Raw genomic sequence first — 17,343 nt, 5'->3', positions numbered from 1 at the left:
CAAGAATAGACAAAACTCTGAAACTTTTTTTTAGAAAAGATCCCATTGGCTTTGATCTGTGTTTGCTTCAGAAGAGTGCCATAATTCTACTGCCAAATCATCCAGTTGTATCTAATGCTCTGATATAAAGAATTTAGAGATACTTTTATGAAGAGAATACAACTAAAACATTAATCTGGTCTATAACCTGAGTGCATGGTTTGGGGGTTTTTCTTTAGTCCTACAAAAGCTCTAATACTTAAATTTAAATAAACTACAGTTATTACAAGGAATTGCACAGTGGAATATATTAGGACATCTATTTTCCTCATTAGCATTTCAGTTACAGTGATTCAGAAATGGACAACATCTACATATAATCAGCAGGGGTCTGATTACAAGTGTTTGGATGACTAAGTGCTCCGTGGGGTTTGTCCTAAATAGGTGCTCTTCAGTTTGTGAAGTTTATCAACAGAACCAAGATATTTTCCTGTTAGAACTGTGTCTTGATGAGATGTAAGCCTTTTTTGTTGGGTTCATGGAAAAATCGAGTCATAAATTGCACAAAAGCCTAGACGTGAGCTATGGCACTTGAACCCAACAATTGTATATCAATTAAAAAGGTTTGTGTTTTTGATGGCTGTAAGACTACCATATATTATAGCATAATGGTTTTCATGTTAGAGAAAAATGCAAGAGGAAACTGCCTTTTCTGCCACATTATCCTTGATATCCTTGCTGATCCATTAATTGCTACTCATTACCTTGTGAAACTCAAATGCAGTGAAAACATCATACAAGTGCAGAGTCCTCCATGTGTGTTATTTTTTTTTCTTTACTGGCTATGTGGACTCAAAGGCCTTTTTCCTTTCCTTCTCTTCACAGGAAACGATCTCTTTCTAGTTGCAGTGCATGAACTCGGACATGCTCTGGGCTTGGAGCACTCTAATGACCCCACTGCAATCATGGCTCCATTTTACCAATATATGGAAACTGACAACTTCAAACTACCTAATGATGATTTACAGGGCATCCAGAAGATATACGGTATGTGTTGTATATGTATATGATATATATATGTATATGTGTTTATGTGATATACTCTGTTTTCATCAGACAACACAAGCTTTTTGGTTTAGAATGCCTTTGAGGTCCTCCTGTCCATATCACTTCCCCAAAGAATTCACTAGTATGGACTTCCACAGTTGTTATGCCAGAGTTTCTAAAGTTTGAGGATGCTTTTACTTTGTTTCTGACTGTTCACAACTTGTATTCAAACTTGCACTCGTTTGAAATAGTAGTCTTAAATGTTTTAAAAATCAGTAAAGAAAATTAATGCAAAATTACTCCAAACCGTGAAAATATTAAGAAATGCAGGCCTTTAGCTATAATGAGATTATTTACACTGCTGTCCAAGCTCATGTAACTGGATGAATTGATTGCTTCTCAGTATATCAGTTATAATACAGAAAATTTCCCTCAAAAACTGAGGTACTGAAAACACCCTTTCTTATGATAAATAAAACAAATTGATCTCAAAATAATATTATCACCAGTCCCTACAGAGGGTAAAGAAGGGACTACTTCTTTAAAATATGTTAATTTAGGTTTTTGTGGCTTGATCTAGAATACATGTGATGCAAATAAATTCTGTATTTAACATGGCAATTGAATTTTTTTTTTAAATCAAAACAATAAAATAATTGTGATCAGGGATTGAATGTAACATTAACTCCCATATTACTGTCCCTTAAATTTCCAAAGACACAGTTTTAGTTTTGGTTTTATTAACTTTCATTCTGATGGTGTATGCTAAACGATCTCTTTTTTTTTTTCTTTAAAGATTTATTTTATTTTTAGAATTGAAAATTCTGTCTTATCTGTGTTAATGCTCTTTATCCAGTGCATATAATTTGATATTGCTTTGCTTAATATTCCTTAATTAAATCTGCATTGGATTAAATTATGTACTCCCAGTTTTTCCTGGGAAACTTGGTCTTGTTCTTGTTGAATATTTTGAGGGCCATTCCTTCTTTATCTTTCCTACCAGAAAGGACAACTATGATCATGTAGAATTACTGTACTGCTAACTGGAAATCTGCAGACTCCATGGTGTAATAGTGACAAGAATTTTAAAATATCATTTTCACAAGCACAGACATATATTTTCATAAAGCATAAATAGCAATTTCAGAATGATTGGTTGATCAAGTTTTGTTTGGTTGGGTTTTTTTCCAGTGTGATTAGCTGGAAGGAGGGTTTTTTCTCATGACCTCATAAGTTGGTAGTCTAGACTTAAGGGCTAGACAAGAATACTTTGCTGAAAACTAGCTGCTAAGCTCAAACAGCTGTGGGGTATACATTAGGATAAATGTGCTACCCCTGGCAAGTAATATCTGACATCACCACCAAATGACAGAAAAAAACTTTGATTTGAGGTTAAAAACTTTCCAACATGAGCTACTACTGTATACTGATTCCTTTGCTCCCTTTCAAATCAAGATATGATCTGGAATCATATGCCTCAATAAAAATGTCACACCTATTAAAATAATTACTTTGGTCTGCAGTATTCCTTGAAATACTGTTATTAACTGTAAATTATAAATGTCACAAGTCTTAAAATTGTGAATGAAATAAATGCCTTATCAAATTGCATGACGACCATTTGGCAAGTTTAAGATTTCCTTACATAATCCATCTCTTTCTTTATAAAGTATGTGGGTTTTTTTTTTTTAAATTCTCAGAAATTCAAATGTCATTTGTGCAGTTTTAGAGTTGTCTTAGTATTCAAAAGTGTTTCTGAAGGTGATCATGCAAACTATTTATCTTTTAAAGTCAAAGTGAGTATCTATTTAAATGATTTGGAGAGGGCCCTAAATAGAATGAGCAAAAATTAAAACATTCATCTTGTTTCCAGACATCTTACTCATCCAAGTGAAGCTTCTTATCTTTTTGTCCATGAAAAATAAATGTTGCTGATACGTGTAGAGAGAGGAGGGCATTTTCAGTGCACGCATTTCAAGTCATTCAGTATGCAATTAGAGTTATGATCAGTATCTCTCTGACCTGGCCTGATGACTTGCAGGGATAGTAATTTCATAAAACTCTGTATATTTTGACAAATAATATATTTGAATTAAGAAAAATGTTTTAAGACTGCTCTACAGGGTTTTAATTTTTGACTTGAAGAAAATGTGTGAATTATGACAGGGCATGATGGGGTATGTGTGTTATTTACATGCCTAGGATTTGAGGTCCAGCTTTAGGAGCTTCTGTACATACCAAGGGATATTGAGAAAAGCTGGGAATGTCCTGTCTCTAATGAGTATGACGTTACTTGATCTAAATTTTGGTCAGTAGGAAGTAGCAGGTATGCAGCATATATGCCTGTGTGAATTGATAATTATAGCTTAAAATATATAGGTTGAAAATCTATTGACTGATGATGATCTTATAAGGAGCAAGATTTATTTTTTTTACATTTATCTGTATGAGAGAAAATAATTCTGCTATAAGAGCTCTTACTCAGTTGGCAAATAATTTGCTTTGAACTACTCCTCATCTGAAATGATGGTAGCCTAAGCATCCTTTGATGGTTTTATTTTACTGTTGTTCCAAAAAATGAAGATTTTGGATAATGAAAACTAATTATTTTCCTTGGTTTTGGTAGTCATTCTTTATACCCTTTATAACCAGTGCCTGGAATTAAAGGCACCCCTCCGAAGTGGTCACAGCACCAAGAATTTAAGAAGCATTTGGACAATGCTCTCAGGCATGTGATGTGACACTTGAGGTGTCCTGGGGACAGCCAAGAGCTGGACTCAGTGATTCTAATGGTCCCTTCCAACTCAGCATACTCTGTGATTCTATGATTTAATGATTTAATAACCTCAGAAAGGTATGCTAGGTCACTTTTTCTTTCCCCTTTCACTCTTGGGTTTGTACAGCTTACAGCTGGTTTTTGCTGTGTATGTTTCCTTTGGTGGGTTTGTATATTACATCCAGCTGCTGTATTTTTAAAGGTCCACCTGACAGGATACCACCACCAACCAGACCTCTGCCAACAGTGCCCCCACATCGTTCAGTCCCTCCAGCAGACCCACGAAAGAATGACAGGCAACCAAAACCTCCCCGGCCACCCACTGGTGACAAACCCTCCTATCCCGGAGCCAAGCCCAACATCTGTGATGGGAACTTCAACACTCTGGCTATTCTTCGCCGGGAAATGTTTGTTTTTAAGGTAGGAGGCTGTGAATTTTTCAGTGTTACATCAAATGTCTACATTTCTCTTTTTTTTCTATAAAGCAAACTCTCATTCATCATGACTCTACATTCCCAGCCTGCTCACAGTTAGAAAGTTCAAGGGAAAAAAATCACAAAATAAACATACACATGGCTTAAACATCTAGCAGGGAACTGCTGTAATGTTCTATTTTAAGAAAATACCCATGTCAGCAGAAACTGTAATGCCTCAAAATGTAAGGGTAAATAAATGTTGCATGTTATGGAAAGATAAAAAGTTTAAATCAATTAATGAATAATAGGAATGCTTTTGTCGGGAATATAGCCGTAAGTCAACATATAGTAGATACTGTGTCTTCAGCACTTGTTCTTTTTTTTCATGGATCTATAATTTTAACTTTAAAATTAGATCTGTCATTTACAAAGGAAGTTTGTCATTGTGTTGTGGTTGCATTGAAACCACAATATCTTACTAAAGGTCTTTGCCACAGAATTCTTACTGCAAATGTGTCATTATTTATTTTCATTCATCTTCTTGGTCTGAGCTGAAAATGTGGTGTATATACAACAAATTGAAATAAACAAACTGAACTGAAAGGCAGTCTTTTAATAGAAGCACTTTGGTAAGGCTCATGGACATCAAAGGTATCTTTAGGAAGATGATCTGCAGTATGGTTTCTAGAAGGCATTGAATGCTGAAGAAAAATTACAGAATCATTATTGCTCAGTCTCTTAAATCAGTTTGCTGGCAGGTAATGTTGTGGAAAAATTTCAGAGACAAGCAACAAGATAATCTGTTTTTTTGAAGTAATAATGTGTCGAATTTGCTTAAGCAATGGGAAGTGTGAGATCTTTGTTATGTAAATTTGTGATAGGATCCTTTTTATCTTCAGTATTATAGGTAGAGAAGAAGTGCCTTTCATGTGACTAGATGAGCATTTTCTCCTCAGCAATAGTGTAAGTGCAAGGAAAGCCAATGTGTTTGTCCCAAAACATGAAGCTCCCAGTTAAATTTTGTTGTCCTTTCTGACAGGACTCATTTCTCCCTTTTCTTTTTTATATAACCTATTTTACCAGATAAATCTTACTAACAATGCTACCCAGGCTTTCACTTTCTTTATCATATCTATAAAATCTTGTACAAATAGCTTTATATTAATTCATTCAAAATTATTGAGCTACCTTCACAATCCAATGGACAGGAAATATTTTTCCCATAAACAGCTAAGGATTTTTGCAGCCTGGGGCTGTCAGCCCATTCCATTTGAATAGATGGTCTATGGTGAAACACTGGGAGGTCCTGAACCATCAGTCTTTTATGACTAAAACTCAAAGGTTGAGGTAGAACCTAATTTTCTAACTTGACATTAAACAGGATATTAAAATACCTACTTCAATCTCATGTCATCCACCTGAAGAGCAATAGAACATATTCTCATTTAGTTTATACATAAATCAATAAACTGAGAAATGCTGTTCCACTAATACAAAATTTCCTGTCTAGCTTGTGTTCCTGGATTAATATATTCACCACCATTTACAATCACTCTTATCTGGTCTGATTGAAAACCAATTAAGTTTCCTTCAAAAATGTTTACTGCTTGCTGCCTTAACACCACATATTTACTGTAAAGTGTGTATGCTTGCTAGTGTGCAGACTGCATTTATGTTCCAAAATTAAAATTCCTTTCATGATCATTCCAATGAGGAAATGCTATAAAAGTTCTCTCAGAGAAAAATGACCAGTAACAGAATGTTTAAGGATTTCATGTTTAGAGTCTGACTCCCCAAATGAAGTCACTGCAATATAAAAGCAGTGTGCTAGGAAGGGAAGTAAGAGGACACCTTTGTTGAGGTTAATTTCTTTAGGATCCCACAGTTTCCCTTTTCTCCTCAGGATGCCTGGGAACATAACAGCATAGCATGCCTTGGGTTAGCATGCTAAGCAATGGAATCTGCCTAAGTACAGAGAATTGACTTTGTAGAATGAATGTCTTTGAATGCTTGACTTAGTGAGCCTTAAGTCTCTTGTTTGCATTAATTTGCTAATGAACATTTTTGTCTGCTAAAGGATTTTTATTAACTGTTTGAGATTTTTTGAGGGGGGAGCAGGGGGTGATGTATAGGAGAGGACTATAAAAGGGGCAGAAAAGGAGAAGAGTTAGAAAAGTCAACTTTGCAGAATCCTGGTGTTTAGGACAGGTTGCAAGTAAAGGCTCAGTGTAGCTGAGCTCTGAATGTAGCAGAAAAAAAGGCAGGAATTAAGTCTTAGGTGGTGTAAACAGAAATAGGGACTGAACACAGGGAAATCATCCAGCAAAGGAGGCAACCACGCTGGAGGTTCTTTGATCTGTCACAATAAAAATAACCCAAACCACTTTTCCCTTGCCCTTAATGATAGTGCAAAGGAGGACTGGGAGGGCATGAGTGATGGGCTGAGAGCCAAGTACAGAAAGGTGGAGAACAGGGCATTGATGACAGTACTGTACCAGGTGGAAACAATTAAAGAAGAATTATGACCTTCACTGGAAGAATTAATGCTGGATAGTTCCCAGATGAGTTAAAGAAATAACTTTGGAAGCCAATCAAATTAAATCCTTTTCTTTCTTTGTCTTTATGCAGAGGTCTGTAATTATTGTGTAGTGGCAGATTTTACTGCCTCCTGAATGGAATGTATGTCATGTGCTGATTTCAAATTGAAAATAGCCAGTTTTTTATTTTTTCATGGGCAAGTCTCAAAATCAGGAGGTCAGTTTGTTTAAATAATCCTTGAAATTGCTTGGGAACCTAGCCACACAGTTGAAGAATTTGAGCACTTTTGAATAATTAAATTCTAATTTAAGCATAAAACCGAAGCATGAAACCTAACACATTGAAATATACTGTGGATTTTCATAGTAAATGATAAATATTATTAATTCCAAGATTGTTTTCTCTTGGCTGTTGAGCTATTAGGTACACTTAAGACCATCAGAATCTCAGAAACAATTTCTATGTTCAGTCAAATTAATGAGCTTTGTCTGTGGTTTTAAGACTATCTGGCATTCTCAAATGGATAGACCCAGAGTAAAACTGAATACACTAAATGCAAAGAGAAAATGCAATTTACACTTATCCATCTCTTTTTATTGTTTTACCATCACTTTGACAAAGTAAAAATTCTAGAAATATTTGATAAAAATTGTAGGGTCATAGAGATCAAGCACAGGGTATAAATTAAACACAAAAGTTAAGCAGTCAACTTAGAAAAATTCTCCCAATTATCTCCAAATTATCACCAAATAAAATTATAATTTTGCAGATCAACTCTTTTTTTTTTTCGTAGGAATCAATGGATTTTAAATAAAAGATTATTATTTTATGCCAAATATACACATATTACTGACATATAAATGTATTGCCCCAAGAAGATTTCTTCCAGAATTCTTTAAATTAGATGCTCTTAAAATGTCCCTGCCAGCTGTAAGGTTTGGGGACACAGTATGCTATGCAAGGAAAAGGTTTGTTAAAATCAATACATTGTAACTATTGGTTTCAGTTGTCATCAGCTGATAAATACTGCTATTATTTGGTTCATGCTTGAATTGGCATAAGGAACTATCAGGGCAGAATAATTCTATGCCAAAATTCATGCATGCCAAGTTTTTATCTTTGGATAGCTTATTAGATTCTGCATTTATACTCAATGCTATTGGTATTTTGCTGTCACACTCATTTCCAGTCTTTTCTTCTTCTGTTGAGTTAGAATTCCCCTGGGACACAGAAAAATGACTGAAAATGTTGAAAAAGAAATGTATTCCTTTTCTGGACAAGTTATGCAAAGTGTTAGGACACTGTCTGCCTTTAATGAAAATCCTCTCTGCCATTGTGTGTGGCAATTTGTGGTATCCAACAATACTGTCTTATTAACATCTCCTGAGAGTTCCTCCAGGGCTAGTGCATCATGAGAAGAAACCCCGCTGTGTAAGGTCTGCAGAAAAGATCCATTAGTGAAGAAGTTTGCAGCATATACTTCCACTTTCTTCCTGTGTCTGTGCAATTCACGCTTTGTTCCACGGCAACAAAATTACCTGTAGCTCTTCTTCAACAAACAGTGTGACTCCTGTCATTATCCTTTTCCCTTGTATTCTTTTCAGTCTTGCAGATTTTTAAAAATCCTTCTTTCTTGAGCAAGTTATAGCTAGAAAAGTAAGCTTATGAGGAATTTGTCCATCATAAGTATCAAATTAGAGGGACAAGTTACTGCCCTTTTTTTATGTGACACAGGTTTTTGTTCCACAGAAAAACATTTCATAAAGGTTGCACTGGTCCTTTGTTTAATGCCAAATCCCTAGGAAACAAATTAATGGATCCTATATTATCTCCAATGATTTTAGTATTCATGTTGGAAAAGTTAACTCCTTGAACAACAGCATTTTTTAACTACTCATACACTGTGGCATTTGTTGAAATGTAATTTAAGTATTAGAAAAAGAATTTTGTCTGGCAGACAAGACAAATAGCATTTACAGCTCAGAGAAATATCTTCTGAACATTGTAGATGGTAGAATATGGAACCAGTTTGAGGAAGGCCTTAATGGGCTGTAATAATTTCTCCACAACTTGCAGAAATTTGTTTTCTGACTCTTCATCTGCTAAGAACCATTGTAAAAACATTTATGACATGCCAAACAAGCCAAGGCAATTAGGCTGTAATTGCTCCTTGGCATTAGTTTAGACTGCAATTGCTTTCATACGTAACAGTATAGGTTCCATTTAATATCCCTCTTAGAACTGTGTATTTATATAGAGTATGCCATTAAACACAAAAGGAAAAAAATCTGTTTCTTGCTATGAGGTAAACATATGAGAAACTTTTAAAATATTTTAGCATGGGCTATATAATCTAATAAAAATCTGTGAGACAGAGGGAAATTACTTCTAATAAAAGCAGAGGCAAAGAAACAGCTATAGTATGAGACTTGATTTCACTGTGTTTGAAAGCACTTTTTTCAGAGCTCTTGTGGTCTGTTAGTGTAGCTGGTTTTTGTCATGTCATGCTGTGGGTGTCTGAGCTGTCAGCTGCTGCCTGGGAAAGTTCAGCAGAGGATCCTGAGGAAGCAGACACTTTGTGATCTGAGAGGGAAAAGCACTTAACATCTTAGCTATAAAAGACGAGGAACAGTAGTTCAGAAGTAGCTAACTCTGCAAAGAACAGACTCCTTTTCCCCTATTTTTTGTATCATGGTAGGAAGAACAACTTGACGGAATTTGCCAATTTTGAACTAATCAGGGAAGGAGAGATGCTTTAATTCAGATATTTCAATTTATATGTTGCAAAGGATGGAGAAAATTAATGAAAACTCAGTGGGGATTTCAATATATCATAATATAGCAAGCTAACTGGAAATGTACAGATTGGTTGTTTTATGAAAGAAAAGCAAATTGTAGGATGTCAAGAAGGATAAAAGCAGGAACGTGCTGGGATGTTAAAAAGTCATAGCTTATGTGTTTTTGATAATTGAATACTTTCACTGACAGATGTAAAAATATTCTCCAAATATTACCTTAGCCTTTCAGTCTGCTTCTAAGCTAGGAGAGGTTGCTAGCTAACACATTTCACAGGCTTAAAATGGGAAGTACAGTCTGTTACTTACAGTGTGGAAAGTGGGTAGTGTATTCCATCCAGCTGTAGAGCAATTTAGACAAGAATGTAATCACCTGGGTAATAATTGTGCTGGAATAGTTCTGTTTAAAATCCTTCTACCATCTCTCTTTTTAAAAAGTTGTCATGAACTTTATTACACCATTTGAAAGATGGCAGCCCAGTCGTAGCAATACTTACCTAGCACGTACATGCATGTCTGTATATATATCTGTAAATTTTATGTATAAAAAATGCTAAAAAAATCATAACTCTATTTTTAGGGCTTTATTTACAAAGGTTTCCACATAATTGATATACATCTTCTTGAAACATACAAGCAACTTGAACTGATTAGTAGTCTGTACTATCTGCCTAGTAAAATTCCCATTAGTCATGTAGTAGCCCATTAAGAAGTATAACCTTACCAGGATGTATGGCTCAGTATCTTCCACAGGGCTTTAGATTTGTCAGGAGAGGGAGTACTGTTTTTTTCCAAAAGGCTATGTTTTCGTTGGCAAACAGTGTGGTGTAAAAGGATTTAATCAGTAGTAGAGCAGATGGTACTGAGTTCCTCTCATGGCCATCATATGTGCTTTGCTTTTAATTAGATACAATTTGTCCTCTGAGACCAAACAGTTGCACAGTACATGTGGTTCAGAGTTTTCAGAAGGGTTGCTGTCCCTTAGACACTGGTGTCTTTGACTGTGGACAGCATGAGAGTGCATCACACAAATATTTCATCTAATGGTGGGTGTTACCATATTGTTAATGTGCAATTGTTCACACCATCTTGACCCAAATAAACCCTCATATGCAAAATATATCATTACTTCTTCTCATACAACCTTTTTCATGACACAGTTGTACCTGTTGTTTGACTACCTCCATGCTACAAGTTTGTGTTGCAGTGCAGTTCATGAAGATGAGGTAGATTTAACAGCTGTGATGAGGCATTGCCTTCAACTTGAAAGCTAGTATTCCAAATTTTATTTTCCTTGAGAGAAAAGCAAGATGATTTGTTTAATTTCAATTTAAACATGAGGGAAAAGAATTGTCCCTTCTGCAACTTTTTGTAGCAACAGAAATACGAGCACAAAAAAGCCATAGTCTCCCAAAACGTTTCTGTCATTTATTTTCCCCACTTAACACCAACAGAAGTTTCAAGTATTTCTACATATTCCCCTAAAAACCCTAGAGGTCTTTTCCAACCTCAACCATTCTGTGATTTTGTGAATGTGCTAAAATTTCACTGTTTTACCCACTCATTTCCCAGTAGCATTTGCTCCATCTCCATGGAATATGACTGTCAGAGACAATAGCTAGTGAGATTTGGTCAAACTGTTTTGTGACTTCTTAATCCAGCTCAGAAAAACAGACCAGGCAGAGCAGATTGGGGTATGTGGAAGTTGTTCACAAACATGAACAAGAGAAGTGCAGGGGAGGGAAGGTCCACCCTTTCTGTCTGTGTGAGACGGATGCTCTGCTGCCTCCGTCCCCTGGGTCAGCTTTCAGAGGAAATCATCCTCCATCCTGGGGTCAGGCTCTGAGATAAAATGCTTTACTCCAAGGCTGACTTGGTTCTGCCTCTTTGAAACTCTCACCATCTTGTGATGAGCCATTAATGCCCTCAAGGTGCACTCCCTAACCCAGAGAGTCCTCACAGATAAAAGGAGCGCTGCAGACTCTTCAAGGGTTTTCACAGAGTTGGACAATCTGAGTTTAATGGAAATACTGAAGTGAATTGTGTGAATTGTTATACATATGTGGTAGCAGGCTTTGGGACAGTGTTTAAAAACTGTGGGCAGTTACATGTGAATCTAAACAAATTCTTATTTCTGATTTAGTTTTAATCTAATAAATACTGAAAAATGTGATAATAAATATTTGCAAACCATTGGCCACAATTCAAAATTTTAGTCATTCCTTAGGAGCATTTTTTTAAAATAGAGTGGAAGTGGGAGAGTCTGAAGCTCTTTGGTACTCACTTTATGCAAAAGGATAGAGTGGGTCAAATTTTTATGTATTCTTAGGAAAGTACTTGAAAGTTGAATATAAAAAATAGAATTGTTACATTTTCTCCCTCCAAAAAATAATCCTTTGACAAACAATAGTGGGTTTATATGATGTCACTTGTGCAATTAGAAGTGCTATTGTTATAAGTTGTTGAAAATATCTGTTCCTCTTTTCCTTCCCATATGACAAGAGTTTGTTCTAAAATCTACTTGATCATTAAAAACTCTGCTTTCAACCATAAGTTTTAGATACTACCAAATATAAGGAATACTGAACAATTTTGGTTCTGCATAACACTATTAAAAAAAAAAAAAGAAAGACATTAAAAATGAAGGCAAACAAATGCATGTGAAAATACATCTAATCTGGTAACTTTATTTCTTGTGTATAACTCAACAATAGACAGAGAATTTCAGTGGGGAAAGTAAATGCCCTCAATGGACATTATCACTTGAGAAAGGACTAATGATGTCAATTAAAGTGAAAAGATGTAATCCTGGGGGTTCTTCCCCTCACAGGTACAATATTTGTTTCCCAAAGTCAGAGAATTCTGTGACCCTATTAATTTTTGACTTGTTATTTTAATACAATAAAAAAGAATAATGGAAAGTTTTAACTGAATTCTAGTGTGCAAAAGCTATTTAATTTTGTAGAAGTTGCCTGTTTTCAGAGGTCCAGAGTTTGGGTGTATTGATTAAAAATATTTCATTGGCAAGAGAATAGAAAAAAGCATTATTGACAAAAAATAATTGCAAAAACTTGCAGCAAAGAATAATCTAAAATTACATGGAGGCATATCTTCAATTTTATGCCACCAGCAAGTGCTATCTTGTAATATTAACAATACATTTTAATTGAGGCTACATCCTAATGGAACCAAAGGGAGTAATTGCAGAAACACTTCAAGCACAAGGCTTAATTAAAATTTCTTGTTGTATAAAATTGTGGCCTTTCAACTAATTTAGGTAAACGTTTTGAAAAACAATTTTAGTAGTGTATGAGGTAAGCTTTTTCAAGCAGTGGTATTATTTCCTTATACTTTCTTAATCTTCCTTTACAGCCAAAGCTTTATATTTTAGCAGAATTTGTATAGTTTTAATTTCTTTGATTTTTTTTCTTTTTGTCTCTTTCAAGGGGTTGAAGGTCCACAATGTAAAAGTTTGGCAGGGATTTAAATGCAAATAAAGTAATCTCATTTGTTCCTCTGAATTAGCCATTTCCTATGCAAAACACTGCACTGCTAAACAGCTGAGATTTTAAATAATGTAAAACACATGTATGTTTACTTTTTCAAACACTATTCACACTCTTGGCAATTGAAAAAAATGACAAAAATGTATAACATATATTTACGTAAATGATACATTCTCTTATTTTTATAAGCTATAACTTAAAAAATATTTTTTGTGTTTTTTAAGAATATTTTTTGAGTGTTGCTTTCCTTGCCTATTGAGTGAAAACTTGGCCCAATTGAAAATAATGGTGAAAAACACCACTGACTATAACACACTGATGATTTCACTTGATTTTAATTACCTTTGGTATAATGAGAGACTATATTATGAATAATACATATTAGGGGAAATCAAAAAAGAAACAACAGATAGGCTTGTAATACCAAGTGTATGAAATAAAAAACTGTTTTTCTATACAAAATCAAATTTTATTGTGCTACATTTCCAGTCAAAAAATCAAAATTACACAGGGACCATTTTAATTCACGATTTGGCATATCTGTCTAATGAAAATATCTTTACCAAGGATAATAAGCTGTATTTGGTCAAAGGTTATATTTAATAATGGCAGAGTTCAATCCTTTCCCATTCTCCATAAGAATGAACCAGCATTTCTCCTCAATCTTATACGATGGAGCCTTTGATTTAGTGTTGGAGTGATGTCTGGCCAGCCCTTTATAACACCCACAGTCATCTACTGCTTTAAATTGTACATTCCCAGCTTATCTGTAATCACATGTGGTTTACAATATTACATATCCACTATTAGAAATTCCTTCACTTTCTAGTTCCACAGAATCATGAATGACAAAATAGTTTCATAGACAAAATAGCTGCACAGTTCTACAAGATCCAATCCCTGTATCTGAGTGACAGAGGCAGTGAGCAAATACAATAGGATATCTATCATTTTCATATTTGTGTTGTCATGACAGATGTTATTGTAGGCTGCTGTTTTCTGGATATTTCAGTCTTAAGGGCCTGTTTTGCTCATTGGCTGTTGCTGTCAACCTCAAAGCTGGGACACTCTAGAAATTATCACTGCTCACCCACTAACTACTGTGGGATCTTCTACAGTCATTTTCTTAATCCTACCATGCCCACTAGGGAGAACATCTACTTATCTTTGCCACATACCATTCAGAGTTAGATTTGGTACCCAGATTTTTCTCTTTTTGTTGTCAGCACAGTATCAGAGAACACAAGCATTAAAGTGAGAACAATAAGTACATATTAGTCTCTTATCTTGCAGTGGCTTGAATGCAAAATAACCCTCATACACTCACCTACAGGACATTTCTCAAGAGAGAGAAAGGACCTTAGTGCAGGAGCTACCACGGCTCATTGACACAGCTTTAAACTAGATTGGGAGGGGAAAAGGGACAAAGCCAGAGATAAACAATTGCCAGTGATAAATAGTAGGATGGCAGGCCAGAACTTGATGAACTGAGTGCTAGTGAGAACCCTTGGGGCTGAAGCTGCCCAGAAAAGTGGAGGACAATAAAAAGAGGCTGTAGTAAATGGGGTTACATCAGGCTGGTGTCTGGTCATTAGTGGGGTTAACATGACTTCAGGCCAGTTCTCATCTACAGTTTCACAAACTTGGACACAGCTTGTAAGGATGCTGAGTAAGATTGCTAATGACACTGTATTAGGAGGAGCTGATTACTCCATTGACAGCAGAGAAGCCCTGCAGAGACCTCAACAAATTATAGGGCTGGGCAATCACCAACCATATGAAGTTCAGCAAGGGAAAGGGCTGGATTCTGCACCTGGGACAGGGCAAACCAGGATGTACATACAGATTCAGGAACAAGATATTGGAGAGAGCACCATGGAAAGAGTACCATGGAAAGAGCCTTGAGGGTCCTGGTTGATGGAAAGCTGAATCTGAGCCAGGAGCAGCCAGGCAGGAGGAGGCAACCAGGAGTGCTGACCACATCCTGGAGTGCACCAGGGACATCATCTCCAGCTGGTCAAGAGAAGGGATTGTCCTGCTCTGCTTTGCACTGGGGCAGCCTCACCTTGAGTGTCTACTTGTTATAAGTATGCATAGACAAAGGTGGTAGACCCTGAAATGAGTAGTGTAATTATTCTTCCATTTCCCCTACAAACAATGTATTAAAGAGTGAGATATCATCTTGAGAACCTCATCCTGCTTAGAACAGCTTCAGTATCTTGTTTATGTATGAACTGTCCTAAACTACTGCAATCAAGAGGAAATATTTTAATTTAATTTAATATTTATGCTAAGTGATCTCATAGATATGCCACAGTTCACAAGTCACAAACTTACTCATGTAGATGCACATTATGCTTTTTACCAGGTGAATCCTTCTCTACTCTATTTGGAGTTTTCTAGTCTTCATGCTTTGCCAGGAATATCTACCTGGATTAATGAAACTAGAAATAAGTATTTATGGTTTTGGCTTATTCATAATTTTCCATTTGACTTCTTTCAGTGTTTTTGCTGCCTGCCTCTGGAAATTTTTGGTAAAAAGTCATACCCTCTCTTGGATTATCTGTAACTTTTGTTTATCAAGGCCTCCATTCTGTGCTTTTATGATATCCCCTATCTTTTGGGAATAAAAAATAAGAAAGGTAGTTGAGTTTGCTCTACTGTGACCTTTTTGTTTTCTACAGAGTGCTTGAGTCATTACAGAGAGCCTGATGACTCAGACATACATGTCGTAGTTTTTAAAATCATCTACTCACCTCCTGCAGACAGTGAAGGATCACATTGCAAGTGATAGAGTGAAAAGGGTAGACAAAGTAAAAAAAAAAAACCCAAATTATTCTGATTTCATTGAAGAGGTTGGTCTGTTTTACTTGGAGAAAGTTAAGTCTGTCCTGAACCATTTTCACAGGTTTATATGTGAAGTTACAGAAGAAATATATACACACAAACCCCTCTATTCTTTATTCTCTTTTCATAGGCCAGGATGGATAGCAAAAATAAACTATGAATAACTCTGGAAAAAAAAATCCTTAATTTTTCTGTAGGATCCTAGGTGGTACATTTGGCCTTCTCCAGGAAAGAAATTTCTGTTTCTGTGCTATTGCTGGTAAGGCAATATAGTTTTGTGATGGGAAATACTGTGCAGCTGGGAAAAGAATCTTGAAAATGCTGTTATGCTCATACTCTATTCCTAAAAAATTATCTTGTTTTGAAATCTTTTTGATAGTTCATTGAAGGAAAAAAGGTAGTCCACAGTTATTGATTTTTTAAAATGAAATGGTAAAAGAGTTTGCAAAAGGATGGAAGAAAAGTGAAGAGTATGACATATAATATCAAAGATTGGCTGATGATGGTAGTTGTACCATTAGTGTTACTGAGCTTGCAAATACATTAAAGGCTCATATGTTTGTCAGATTTAAGCTAGCGAAGTGGGTTATCTAGTCTCCCAAAGAGTGCATCAAAAGTGGAATGTGTTATTGGAATAGAAATATTGAGAAATAGATGTTGGTCAGTGCAAAAGGAGATTTGACTCTTTAAACATTATGTTTATCACGTGTCCCATGATATTTTGAAGAACCACAATCACATGTTGACATAACCTGTAAAAATGCAGGCCTCTGAGAGAGCCAATCTACATTCCAATTTGCTGTTTTCCACTGTTGTTTATAAAGAGAAAAGGATAGCTACTACAAAGTACATATCTTCACCTCATATCATAATGGAACTACATATTCAATCTTCTTTATCCCTTTTCATTCTCCTCTATGTCTGATTTTAAAGATGATTTATCAAGGATCCCTTGTTTGTATCCTCTGACATAGACAGATGCATGTATTAATAAAATTGTGGCTTTTGGGTTTTTTTTACATTTGATTAATCTTTGTTAGAATGTTTACAGTTCAAATATAGAATAATTCAACAGAACACTTTTTTTTTGTCAGTACTAGCAGAAAGTTTTTCAATTCTAACCAAGAAAATTTTTATGTTTTTTGGGCATAAAAAATGCCCAATTTTCTTACCTTTCCATGGTGCAGAACACACCACTGCTCCATGAATTCATGGAGCTCTTTGCTTTTATGTTAACTTCTATGGGGAAGGGCAGCAGAACTGGGTTCAAGAATATTTACAGATGGTTCTGTAGTCTCAAAGTGCAATCACTACTGAAGAAATAAACACTTAACTGCTCTGTAAAGGCCTAATGTTGATGGTGTGGATGACAGGTTTTGTGGAGTACTGCACGTGCATGTGCTGATACCTACTGAGCATTAGCAGGAATGAATGTTCCA

The 17,343-nt window shown here is 35.6% G+C and overlaps 1 protein-coding gene across 1 annotated transcript in view; it reads left to right on the top strand.

The window, feature by feature from the left end:
- The window catches only part of MMP16 (matrix metallopeptidase 16), a 169,024-nt gene that overhangs the window by 115,749 nt on the left and 35,932 nt on the right, over positions 1-17,343 (top strand). The window contains exons 5-6 of the mRNA XM_079300674.1: positions 865-1,026; positions 4,005-4,222. Coding sequence (XP_079156800.1) covers positions 865-1,026; positions 4,005-4,222 — 380 coding nt within the window. The remainder of the gene's footprint in view (positions 1-864; positions 1,027-4,004; positions 4,223-17,343) is intronic.

The sequence above is a fragment of the Erithacus rubecula genome (assembly GCF_903797595.1).
Source record: "Erithacus rubecula genome assembly, chromosome: 3".
Taxonomy (NCBI): domain Eukaryota; kingdom Metazoa; phylum Chordata; class Aves; order Passeriformes; family Muscicapidae; genus Erithacus; species Erithacus rubecula.
The sequence above is the reverse complement of the archived record's forward strand: the minus strand, read 5'-3'. Positions and strand labels throughout refer to the sequence as shown.